At 46.9% G+C, this 12,657-nt stretch overlaps 2 protein-coding genes across 2 annotated transcripts; one reads left to right on the top strand and one right to left on the bottom strand.

Annotated features, from left to right (window-relative positions):
• Positions 1-2,367: 2,367 nt before the first annotated feature.
• LOC140221221 (uncharacterized) lies at positions 2,368-2,946 on the top strand. The gene has a single exon (XM_072290538.1). The coding sequence runs from the start codon at positions 2,368-2,370 to the stop codon at positions 2,944-2,946; it is 579 nt and encodes a 192-aa protein (XP_072146639.1).
• Positions 2,947-3,377: 431 nt separating this feature from the next.
• LOC117840640 (sucrose synthase 4) lies at positions 3,378-9,211 on the bottom strand. The gene is made up of 14 exons (XM_034721156.2): positions 9,020-9,211; positions 8,654-8,932; positions 7,633-7,825; positions 7,421-7,539; positions 6,753-6,969; positions 6,557-6,652; positions 6,178-6,351; positions 5,899-6,015; positions 5,660-5,826; positions 5,130-5,354; positions 4,552-4,873; positions 4,209-4,453; positions 3,974-4,112; positions 3,378-3,845 (listed from the first exon to the last, which is right to left on the bottom strand). The coding sequence occupies exons 1-14, from the start codon at positions 9,115-9,117 to the stop codon at positions 3,807-3,809; spliced, it is 2,430 nt and encodes an 809-aa protein (XP_034577047.1). The 5' UTR covers positions 9,118-9,211; the 3' UTR covers positions 3,378-3,806.
• Between the last annotated feature and the right edge of the window lie 3,446 nt (positions 9,212-12,657).

The raw sequence follows: 12,657 nt of genomic DNA, 5'->3' as shown, positions 1-12,657 counted from the left end.
CGGCATCTGCCAGCGAGTCCGCCGTGGTGGCGAGGCCGAGCGTGGACGCGCCATGAACGCCTACTTGATTGCTTGATCGCGGTCCCAGCGCTGGTAACTGGCTCTGATGCCAATTGAAGCCTACACCGCCGGCAATTGCTCGCCGGAGACGAAGAAGACAACCCCTGGAACACACACAAACGCACGCGAACACCTGGAACGCAAAGAACTTTTTGTGCCGCAACCAAGCGACGTTTTCTGAATCTTTCATTGCTTAAATAGAGGAAACAAACTACCGGCCGCAGCCGCTAACTCCATGAACGCACGCACGCCATGTTGCCCAGACTTGTCGCGCCATCCCATGACGAGGTTTCATGCCGTGCGCTAAGACTCTGAAAAACCGGAACTAACTAAGCCGCTGCATGAACTCTAGCATGCATCAGGCTCCCTAAGACGCGCTCACTCATGAGCTCAAGTTATTGAAAGCAAAAGAACAGACCTGACACTACCCTGAACAAAGTAGGATTACCAACATCGAAAACAGCGCATATCTGATGCGTTTGGCCTATCCTTTTGATGTTTTCATGGTTCAGTTTCTCTGTTGTGAAATTCAATAGAATGGATCTTTACAGAGTAGGAAATTCTGAAGGACATTAAAGTCAATCTTTTATTCATCCTTCAGACCTCATACTTCACCTCTATGCCCGTCTGAGTGATGATGTTTCTTGAGAAATAAGGGCAGAGAGCGAAAATTGGGAATGAGATAGATTGCTGACTGACAATACTACCTACTGTCCACTGTTCTCAATTGTCCATGGATATCTTACGAATGGGCTTGATATTATTCAGCACACTGTTATTCTTTCCCTTCAGGACAATTGGTTATGATTGTGTCCCAATCTCAGTGTCTTTTGATAAATTGCAACCATTCATATGTATCATCGATTTCCATTATCATCGAAGAAATACCACAAGAGGCATGTCATCAGTGTGTGATTCTCGAATCCTGCATATTCACCTAGTTTAAAACAAGGCATGTGCACTTGGAGTTTGAATGATCACAGATAGAGAAGATACGCACAGTGACACCTACTGTTTCGTATACTTCAGAAAGAAAATGGCTAGTGATTCAATTCTCCGCCATATGTACTCATTCATACATCCATGTCTTCTAGGTTCTGACGAGATCAAAACATCGTGCGGATGAATCCACCGTCTACTCCCGGCCGAGGTTTGCCGGTTCTGAGTTCTCACTTTCCCCAATTGATACCACAATCTTAAGCCTACCAAGTTTAGGAAACCAAATCTTTACAGTTCTTCGCGAGATGCTTTCTGATCACTACCCTGTACTAACTATGACCTCAAGATCAACTGCTTTTGCCTTTTCTACAACCAGTACTTTTGTCAGTTACAACCAAAATTTCAAGGAGTGACTGAGATGAAGCTGTACATCAATTCATCTCCCAGCAATGCTCTTCAAGCTGAATGAGATGGAAAAGAAAAATTGCCTGTTGAATTGGTTATTTACAGTCTTGTTGAGTTGTTTCAGAATCCCTTTGGCGTGTGGATGACGTTACAGTACTGTAGTCTTCCTGGGAAGAACCGAAGAAGAGAGCACTTCCTTGATGCTGCTTACAAGATTCTTAGTTTCCTGGCCATACGAAATAGGGTTCCTTGATTAGGTCTGTGGAAATGTTCACAAGTCCAGTATATCAATAAAAAATATGGCCATATCCAATAAAGATAAAGCTCAAACGATCTAGATATGAACATAGTGTATATATAAATAGCAAAAGCTATGAATTTAGAAATACCAAAACGACTTACAATTTGGAAATTTGGGATAGAGAGAGTACTGCTTCTCAGTTTTCACTGTACTGCATGTGACTTCGCGTCAGCTAGCTAGATCGAAGGTTACAGCTAGGTGGATCGCTGTTTCGACTTTGGCATTATATTAGGACTACTCGAGTATTAAACAAAATTATCTCAACCACCGAAGCCTAATTTCGTGGCTTCTGTGTCTAATTGCCAAGGAATGAAAGGATTATTCCAACCCAACGGCATGGAGGCACATGATGAGCACGCATCATTCGTGGACGCAGTCAATATGGTATGAATGAACTACTCTCGATCGCCTGATAGGCTGATATGGACGGAAGACATCTATATCTAATGCTGTAAATGGGAACCTATCAGTCTGATTAGAGCGGACCAATTAGGATTATCCTGCTTAAAGAAGCGGGAACGTAGTGTATGGTACACGCCTTACACGCACGCGACACGGCACGCCCTTAAATAGCTCGCCGCTTGCGCGCCGTGGCGGCGATCGACCACCTGCTAGTTTGTCAGCAGCGCGCGGTGTAACTTGCTAGGGGCCGAGACACGACGATGGACGCCGATGGCGGTGGCACTGCCCCAGCGCCGGCGTCGCACGGGCACGCCGGCGTCTCCAACCGCGCCTCGACGGCGCTCGCGGCCGTCAGCGTCTTCCTCATCCTGCTCTGCCTCTTCTGGCGCTTCATCTGGCAGTGCCTGAAGCACGAACGCAGAGGCGGTCCCTCCAGCGCTGCCGCTACAGCTACCTCCTCCTCCTCGTCGGCGTCCACTCCGCCACCGTCATGCCCGTCTCGGGACGGGGCGGCGGCCTACGTGGCAGGGGAGGCGGCGCGCCGCACGCCTCGCGCGACGACGAAGGCGACGTCGTCGCCGCTCCCGGTGTTCGTGCGCGTGGCGGCGGCGGGATTCGGCGCGGAGAAGGTCGACTGCGCGGTGTGCCTGGCGGAGCTCGGGGACGGTGAGGCCGCCACGCGGCTGGTGCCGGGCTGCGGGCACGGGTTCCACGCGGAGTGCATCGAGGCGTGGTTCCGCGTCAACTCGACGTGCCCGCTCTGCCGCGCCGCGGTGGCCGCGGCCGCCTCGGGGCAGAGCGCCGGAGAGGCTCCGCAGTACTGCAGCAGCGTATGGTAGCCCCCATTTTCTTCCCCTGTGCCGAACTTGCAACTGCTCGTTGCGTTTGTACGTCCGCGTAAAAATGCTGCGAATAGAATATTTCGATCATGGAAATGTTACATGTGAACTTGCTTTCTTGGTTGTTCTTCTTGAATCGTACTTGTGGCAATTGGCACTTGACACACCCATTTTGTAAGGCCAATTGATAAAGAAAACCTTTCCACGGGCGAAATCAAAAGGCACGTTCCGACGTTCGGCATCAGACAGAACCCATAAGGAATTTACGACGGACACAAGAACACCGACAACGGCAACAGTCAGACGGTAGCACACCGGGGACATTTGAGTATGCGACCCATGCCTGTCCGCGAAACCGTGCTGTGCCGTGTGCACCTTGTAGCCCCGTAATTCCGTAAATCAAAGGGCACTAGCCAGACTGATTCTCTCCATAGCAAGAAATTACCGGCATGATGCGGCTATTTACTGAGAGCAGGTAAACTAATTTTTCCCACACGTTCCTTCACTGTCAACAGAGTAAGCTGTGTTATCAGCACTTCACCAGTGCCTGCCTGCCTGCCTTGCAGAGAAATTGCAGCCAACAGCTTAACAGTTTTACAGTAAGAGCTACAATACCAGACAACTGCAGCCTGACGCTACAGGCGAATCACATATGTACACATAACCCAACATGTTCAGCCAATGTAGTCACGGAGGCACCAGGTTCAGCACAAGACAGACCGGGCGCGCAAGCACATTTTATTAGTTATTATCGTCCGCCGCACCTTGATCACTGCATCTCCTTCCCTCTGATAAGCTTCAGTTTTGTCCCAAGTACTACTACATAACGGTTGAGCAAGCTGCGAGCTCCAGAATGGGAGTTACTGTGGCTGGTCAATCGCAAGCGGCACCGTCTTCACCTGCATGTAGGGAAAGCAGAAGCCAATCAATCTTACAAGGAAGTAGTGCGCTGTTTAGATAGATTTCTAGTTAATCTAATCTTGGTGGAACGGCATATTGAGCAAACAGAGTTGAGAACAGAGCCTACCAGCTCGCGGAACTTCAATATGTAGAACATCTCAAGGTATCGCCTTGTCTCCCGCCTCTCGAGCTTCGAAACATACTTCCAGAAACCGTAGACCCCAGCCAATGTCATCAACCTCTCAGAGTAAATCTTCCATGTGTACCTGGTATGTGCCACAGAGAAAACAAACATCACACACGAGACCATGTGAAAAAGAAGGCACGCACTCATGCTCACTAACAGGATTGGCAGCACCGACTTTTCGTATATGCGCTGAAGTCCTGCTTCAGATATTTTCACCCAGTGGTTGGGTTCTTGCTTGCTTCGTTCGAAGAAATCAGCCATCAGGTTAGCAGCCTGATCAGGATGGTAAGGGTCAATGTGGAAGCCTGAGATGCCATGCTCAATAATCTCAGCTGGCCCTCCATGGAGTGTCGCGAAAGTAGGAAGTCCACAGGTCATGGCCTCCACGACAGTGAGACCAAATGCTTCATAAAATGCTGGCTGCAGTAGTATGACGTCTCAAGTCAGTATGGAAGCCACTTGAACCATCCTTATGTCATCTATAGAAGAACCACTAACTTGTAAAGTTCAGAGCCTACCTGTACAAAGGCACCATGAGTATCAGCTATGTAGCGATAGAGCTCGCCGTTGCGGGCCCTGTTTGTCTGAGCAGAGATCCAACGGAACTGCCCGAACAAGTTGTAGGTTTTAATAAGTTCGTGCATCTTCTCTATCTCTGCAATCTCTTCTCTGTCCTTGGACTTCTTTACATCATTATACCCAGCGACGACAACAAGGTTTACCAGCTCTCTCAGCTTAGAGCATTTAGCAAAAGCTTCAACCAGTCCTGTTATGTTCTTCACCCTGTCAAGTCTTGCCATGGAGAAGAGGATGGGTTTTGATCGGTCATCCAGATACCCACTGCAAATTAGAGGAACAATTGTCATTGTCAGAAATAATCAAAGAGCAATATGTCAACAGTATCTACAATCCTCCAAATAAAAATCGTGTCAAGTACATTATCACGAAAAATAAATCTTAAAACGACCCAAACCAGTAACCATACCATCAGCAGTGACTTCAGAGACCAAATTAGAAAAGTATTGCAGGAGACATCCACATAAACTCCTTAACTAAAGAACCTCAAAAAAGGACCAAAGTAACATAAAGTACTCACATGTGTTCATCATTTTGCTCTGGATCATAAATCAAACTTTCTATTGAACCATGAAAAGAAGTGAGCCGCTTGGCCTTCTCAGTGTGTGGAAAATATATTGACATGTCCGCTCCAGGAGAGACTATATTGAACTTTGGATCAAAGACATCAATCCCATGGACAACACGGTACAGACCAGGAAGAGTAAAAGCTGTGTGGCTCTCATACTGTCCAACAGTGTTTTTGCTGAGATGAAAAAAATTAAAATAAGTATGAGCATCTTCTAGGAAATGAATGATAGCTAGTATCCATATGTGATAAGAACCCATGCAAGAGTAATTTGAAAAGCTTGGATTGTACATTTGCACATCCTACCTGGTTACAACCAATACGGTATCTTAAAATTAGCATATTATTTCGTTTAAGAAAAGTTAGTATATTAGTTGCATGTGTGTACTTGATTCAATATGCTTATTTGTGCGATCAAATTAATTAGCAAATGATGAAGTCAAAAAGTTAATTACAACGGCCAACAGGAAAGAGAAGAAAACCTTCCAGCAATTTCTTGGTATGTGCTGGTGATGATAAAATCAGCATTGTTCATAGAAATTATATCAGCAGTGAATTGACAAGAGAAATGATACTTCTCATCGAACTTCTTCCAGTATATGTCTGAATCTGGATATTTTGTCTTTTCCAGAGCATGAGCAATATTGCACTGCAAGGAATGTGCTGGTATAATTAGTGAAGAAACAAGTGCAAGACCACAAGTAAAATTAACAAGTCATACCTGGGTAATTCCCATCTTATAAGACAGCAAGGATGCCACAAGATTTCCATCACTGTAGTTTCCAATTATGAAGTCCGGAGTGCCCTGTAATTCTGCAGCAATTTCACCAGCAGCGTCCTGTGTAAAACAAAATAATTACAGCCTTTTATCAAATGAGAAACAAAAACACTGTATTGAAGTAGCAAAACTCAGGCAAGACTAAAAAACTGATACACAGAGAAGTTATGCATATGAGGAATCAATGTTTGTAAAGAACAATACGGAACCAATGATACTCGCCTCAGCAAATCTCTCCAAGTATGGCCAGACATCAAATCTTGATATCCATTTCTTCAGTATACCATTTTCATTTCTAAAAGGAACTCGTAATATGTATGTATGCTGTGTTCCACTAATTCTCTCAAGCCGCTGATTGCATGATGTCCCTTTTGCATCTGGTATCAGCCGAGTAACCTGAACCACATAATAAAAAGAAAATGAAAAAAATAATTAAAAGTGCTTCTTTTTCCTTTAAGAAAGTTAAAAGAAACTGTACCAGTATACAACAGCACCAAAAAATAGAATGGAACAGCTGAACAAAGCAACTCAGCATGTACAGAGAAAATATAGCTCCTACCGATGCTAAACTTGAAACATGTCAAATAAAAAATGAACTTACAATGAGAATCTTTGGGGTAACATCAAGCCCTTGTTTCTTTAACCGAAGAACCATCTCATTCTCTAATGCACGAACTTGGTCCAGTATATAGACAATCTGACACCAACAAAGTAAACTCATGACATGAGATAGATACAGTGAAGGGTCGTGAAAAAGATTGATCTGTTAAACATCATGGTCAACGTCCTCAATTTACCTGTCCTCCTGTGTCTGGCAAACCTAATACATTAGCTTGACCAAAGTATCCATGAGGGGATACTACAACAACATTAAAAATCATGGGGATCCTTCCCAAGAATGTCTCCAGTGTAGATGGATCAGGGGCTTGAAGGATATCCAGAAGTAGATGAATCATTTCCAAGATATGTTCAGCTGTATCCCCCCAACCTTTCTCCAGGCCCCATTCTTGAAATCTGAATGTTACCAAAAGAAAAAAAAACATATACATGTGTTACAGCTAACTGTTCTTCTAGAATGTGACATATTCCATCAAATTTTATTATATGTCAAAGAGATACTGCAGTTCATTCTAGAAAAGATACATATGCAAAACCAGATCGATGGTATGTCAACATGACCAGTATATAATGCTTACACAAGGGCAAGCAAATGCTTGTTTGGAAGAACTGAGTATACATGAAACTTAAGTTGTTGGAAGTATTGTTCGTCAAAAAGGTTTCTAGATCGGCTTTGAGAAACCTAAAACCTATAGCAAATTGAAAGCTAAAGTAGTTCACAACTGGTCATTGCAGGATTGAGAAACTCAAACCCCAGCAAGTAGTCACTACCAAAAAGTGCCAAACTACTACCATCTAAGTACTATAGGAAACTAGCATTCAGCTCAATGTGGTAGATCAAACTTACTGATAAGCAAATTGTGAGTATGGTGTGTCAGCTGGGAGCTTTGACAAGTGCTCCTCAGCTTTGGTCAGCACAGACTGAAGCCTCCCCAAGCTCTGGATCCTATCGTTTAGCATCATAACCTATAACCAATAACCACACACGTATAGCTTTCAGTATCAACAGTAACATCATACATATGTAAGACCCAAATTTCCATCTGTAGCACAACTTACATGCCCCTTGTGCCGGTGGCCACGGAGGAAATCCAGCAGGGGCTCCAGGCAATCCCTGTTGCGGAACATGATCGAGGACAAGTGTCGATTGAGAAACTGCACGCCATTTCCAATAGACGATGACCGATTAGGGCGCGGGACTGAGACATTGAATGGCTCGAAGTCAAGCTCAAGCAAGTAGGGATCATTGTGCCTGCCATTTTGGATACAGTTCAAATTTGTGGTGATAAGAGTACTAAGAATAGACAGGATACTTAAGATGCTCCTATAACAAAGTGATACTGAATATTACGGCTAAACATAAAAACAGTGCAAAAGATGCTCATTATATCAGGGATCTCTCAAAAGCAAAGCTCCGGTCTCTAGCACAGAGCCACAGATCAACCCTGAAAGGTACTTTTTACCAATTTATTGCATACATCAATCTAGGAAACGATATAGTCCGAAAGTTGTTAGCAGCTTATTTCGTCCTCAAGCATGTGCCTAAACAAAATACAGATTTGCCATATTTACCACTCAATTGGAGCGTCAACGTGAATGGGCCACCACAAAGCTAATCAACTGACCCACAATTTAGGAAACAGTTTATTGTTGCTCCGACCCAAGTCAATTCCGTATTTCCGTGCGCCGTGATCCCCTGACTTGCTGAAGTAAAGTCAGAGCTCAACAGTACTTCGTGACTTTTGATGATTTTAGTCAGTTCGTTCACAGATGGATGGCTCAGTGCACGTGTGCTACGGTAAAAATCGGCAAAGTCAGACTGCATTTCACCAGGACTCAGATCATTGTTTATTTCGGTGACTTTGCTTAGAGAAGTCGGACCGAATTTTGTGATGTTCCCCTCTCCGAAACCACGAGTAACCGCCCAATAGGCCCACGTCCGCCCACCAAATCGAACAACAAAGTACTAGTGACCACGACCACTTTGACGCGAAAACGCGCTAAATTAAACTGACCACCACAAACTTCCTCAAAAAGCAAAGCAGAGGATAGGAACAGGGGATGGGGAAGCAGCACATACTGGCCGTCGACGAGCGCCTCCTTGAAGCACAGGTACTCCGGGATGGTGAGCTGCTCGACGCTGAGCTCGTGCACGTTGACGCGGACGTACTCCCACACCCCCGGCCGCGGGCGCACCGCGATGGCCACGAACGGCGGAACCACGATCGCCTCCTGCGCGGAGCGGAGGACGTCGAGGAAGGAGCCCTCGGCGAGCGCGCGGCCCTCGGAGCCCTGGACCTCGTCGAGCGCGTCGAGGATGTGGTGCGGCTGCAGGATGCACGTCCCCTTGTTCACGTACCTGCCGCGGCCGCCGCATCAGAGGAACAGCCGAACAATCAGAGCCCAGCGGCGAGGGATGATCGGGGCTTTGGGGGGCGGCGCTTACTTGGAGAGGAGGGCGACGAGCTCGTTGCGGTGCGCGTGGAGGGTGTCCTCGACGCGGTCCCGGATGCTCGGGGTGCGGTCCAGCTTCGGGGCCGACATGGCTGCCGGCTCGGCTTCGTTCAAGCGCGCTCCTGCCCGGTGGCCCTCTGCCGCGAGTGGTGGTGTGGTGCGGTGGCGACGGTGGTGGTGGTGAGGCGAGAACAGAGCAGGGAGGTGCCAGATGCCCAACTTTATACGACGCACGCGGCGTGGTCGCGTGGAACCGCGCGGTGCAGCGCTCTGCGGACGCGTAGCCCCGCCACGCGAACCGCGAACGTGTGCCCGCAGACCCGCACGTCCGTTCGTGGGCCCCAAGTGTCAGTGGATCTAGTGACATGCTCTTCAGCGTGACGGGTTGCGTACTTGCGTGGCGGCGTCTAGAAAGAACGTTGGGCCGTGCCTCGCTGATGCGTGGGCCCCCCAAGCGGGGCCGGCATGTCAGTGACATGAAACTTCCAAGTCCGAAGGAAGAAAGGCGCTGCAGGTGGGGGCCTTACTCGATACCGACAAATGGGCCCCACCGGAAAAGTGGCTTTGCTTTGATTAGTGCAGCATCGGCGCCCTGCCGCCCTGGGTGGCTGGGTCCCGTCCGTGGTAGACCAGAGGCATGGAAGCCACGAGACGGTTCCGTCTCCCTTTTCTTCTCCTCCTTCATTTTACCCCGTTTTGTGGGGGTCTCGTAGCGACGGAGCGAGCGACCAGATGCTTCTGAGAAGGGAACGGCAACGCCGAAAGCGACTTGGGGTTCGGGGCCCCGGGGGAATGGCTAAAGAATAGACCTCGGCGCCACGCGGGGTGGGTAGCGGATGAGACGGTGGCACCGTTTTGACGTGGGTATTAGCCATTTGGCCGCGCGCAGGCAGCACGGCTTGGCCATTGCCATCATGGCATGGTAAACGCCGGGCGCGACCGGCTCGCGGTTCGCGCTCTCCCCTTTCGATCAGAAGCGACAGCACACACGGCTCGTACTCCCGTGCGTGCACCGAATGAACCTTACCTTTTCGGCTTTTCCATTGTGTACTCTCTGCACTACAAGTGTGATGAATCTCGGTTCTCGGTCGGACAGACGCTGCATCTTTTTTCTACGTAGCCACGCGTGGAAGCAGTTGGCACACTGAGCTTGTGTGGTCGCTGTAACAGGGTGCGATGGTCAAGAGAAGGGACAAAACCGACGAGGGAGATGCCGCTGTAGGCGTCACCAACAGATGCTATAGGTCATGGCCGACTGCACTCTTCAAGAGATCTACAGCCTATAGGAGCGCCTGCTACATATTCCCATGTTGCTGGACCTCGACCCCTACCCTGCCAAAGTGCCAGACAAACGTCGCGTCGATGAGTAGGTGATGTTCACTACTGTGCTTCTCGGGGAGTTGGGACGGATCCATTTCGCTCGACTCATCTCCACCTAAAGTTTCTCGTCGTATCAAATATCAAATGTACTAATTACGAGTACTAAATAGGGGTGTTTGGGAGGAGGGGGCTAAACTTTAATCCTATCACATCGGATATTCGGATACTAATTTAGGAGGACTAAATATAAGCTAATTACAAAACTAATTGCAGAACCCCTAGGCTAAATCGCGAGACGAATCTATTAAGTCTAATTAATCCATCATTAGTGAATGGTTACTGTAGCACCACATTGTCAAATCATGGACTAATTAGGCTTAATAGATTCTTCTCACGATTTAGCCTAGGGGTTGTGTAATTAGTTTTGTAATTAGTCTAGGTTTAATACTCCTAATTAGTGTCAAACATTCGATATGACAGGGGCTAAAATTTAGCCCCCTCCTCCCAAACACCCCCATATACTAATTATAAAACCAATTGCATAATTCACGAGCCTAATTAATTCATAATTTGACAATGTGATGCTACAGTAAACATGTGCTAATCATAGATTAATTAGGCTTAATAGATTCGTCTCGCGAATTAGTCTCCATCCGTGTAATTAGTTTTATAATTAACTTATATTTAGTCCTCTTAATTAGCCTCCCAAAATTTAATGTGACTGGACTGTACTTTAGCTCAAGAATCCAAACGGCAGTGTACAAAAGACGCTTGAACACTCGTGCAGTGCTGCATTTCCAACCCCTTCTTTCGAGCACCACATGCATTCAGGCGCATCCACATGATCGCGCGCACCAAGCCAACGGAAAATTCGTCCATTCCGAACACCCACTTGATCACGCCCTCGTATCATGGGTTTTTACTACGGATCACGTCGAATAGTCGGCCACTGCTCGAGTTTGGCCGATTAGGTCCTGCTCCTTCGAGAATGTGTGCACAATTAGATGTCAACATGTCAGGAAGAAAAGGCAACTTCTTTTTCTAATTGCAAAAGGTTAACCCACTTTTTTCCATGGCAGCATCTCACGATACTCCAGCAGCATGTTTTCCTTTTATTCACAACTAATAAAAATACCATCAATCTAATAGTTCTAGAAAACTCAATAGAAATAATATTGCGTTCGACCTCATGACCATCCATAAGCCACAGGACCGGCTCTAAGTTTTCACGACCCTTGGCCTTGAGCAACCGGAAACTATAGGTCCTTTAATCTAAATATTTTTTCAGTTATAACATAAATAAGAGATAGCAGTGCTTATAATGTGTACTTAATTCTTGGAAAATAATATGATATTACAAACTAAAAGAGCATCAAAATGAAAACTAGTATGATTATTTAATTACCTTAAATTAAGAACCGGACTCTAATGATGCTTGTGAGCAGGCAGAGCGGGATGAGGACCCTTTGCCGATTGACTTGCACAGGGGTGAGGGCAAATAATTGAAGATTGGTTTGCTAACTTTGTTTTGATTTTGTGGACAAGGATCAGATGCCGACGAGTGGCAGACACGACCTGCGAGTGCGTCGCTTGATTTTGCGACGGCAGGGACGACGGACGCGAGCGACGATTATTCATTTTTCTACGATTCGTTTATACGTGGTACGTATACCAGCAGGCCTGGGCCTCGTTGCCTCACGTAGTCATACATATGCAGCAGGTATACGTACTAGGTACACTGGCGGAGCTACAGCTTGGCCACGGCTCACCTTGGCGAAGGACGTCGCGAGCAATTGGATGGTCGCATGATATTTTTTGCATCCTGTAGTTTGGTTTTGCTAGCTTGGTTTTGCTAGCGCGCTAAATATAATGTCATTGTATTTTCCAATGCAAATATGAACTAGGGCACTTGGAAACGAAAAAGTTTGAATCAGTAGCATTAGCATTGGCTTTGGCAAAATCGCAGGTCATATTATTTGCCATTTTTCAGTTAGTGACTAATTGCTCTAGCGTATGTGTACACGTTAGTTTTCACGAGGCAAATTGCCCCCGACTCCCCGAGCATTGATCCCAGCTCCGCCACTGTACGTAGACTTAGAAATTTTGGGCCCCCTCTCGGAATGGCCCTTGGCCGTCGCCCCTCATGCCCGGGGGTCAGAGCCGGGCCTGTAAGCCACTAAAACCAATGCAAACTCATGTTGAGAAGAGAAGAGAGAAAGGAACAATAGAAACTCGTTCATTCTGGACACCCGCTTGATCCCGCTCATGTCATGGGTGTTTACTACACGTCATGTCAAGTTATTAGGGTAA

Source organism: Setaria viridis, chromosome 9 (assembly GCF_005286985.2).
Source record: "Setaria viridis chromosome 9, Setaria_viridis_v4.0, whole genome shotgun sequence".
In the NCBI taxonomy this organism is placed as follows: Eukaryota; Viridiplantae; Streptophyta; class Magnoliopsida; order Poales; family Poaceae; genus Setaria; species Setaria viridis.
The sequence above is the reverse complement of the archived record's forward strand: the minus strand, read 5'-3'. Positions and strand labels throughout refer to the sequence as shown.

Excerpts from the sequence above, each read along its gene's own strand:
- LOC140221221 (XM_072290538.1), top strand. The coding sequence starts at position 2,368 with ATGGACGCCGATGGCGGTGGCACTGCCCCAGCGCCGGCGTCGCACGGG.
- LOC117840640 (XM_034721156.2), bottom strand. The coding sequence starts at position 9,117 with ATGTCGGCCCCGAAGCTGGACCGCACCCCGAGCATCCGGGACCGCGTC. Across the intron at positions 6,653-6,752 it reads TGCCAGACACAGGAGGACAG|ATTGTCTATATACTGGACCA; the intron begins GTAAATTGAGGA and ends TGTTGGTGTCAG. Across the intron at positions 5,827-5,898 it reads ATAAGATGGGAATTACCCAG|TGCAATATTGCTCATGCTCT; the intron begins GTATGACTTGTT and ends CATTCCTTGCAG.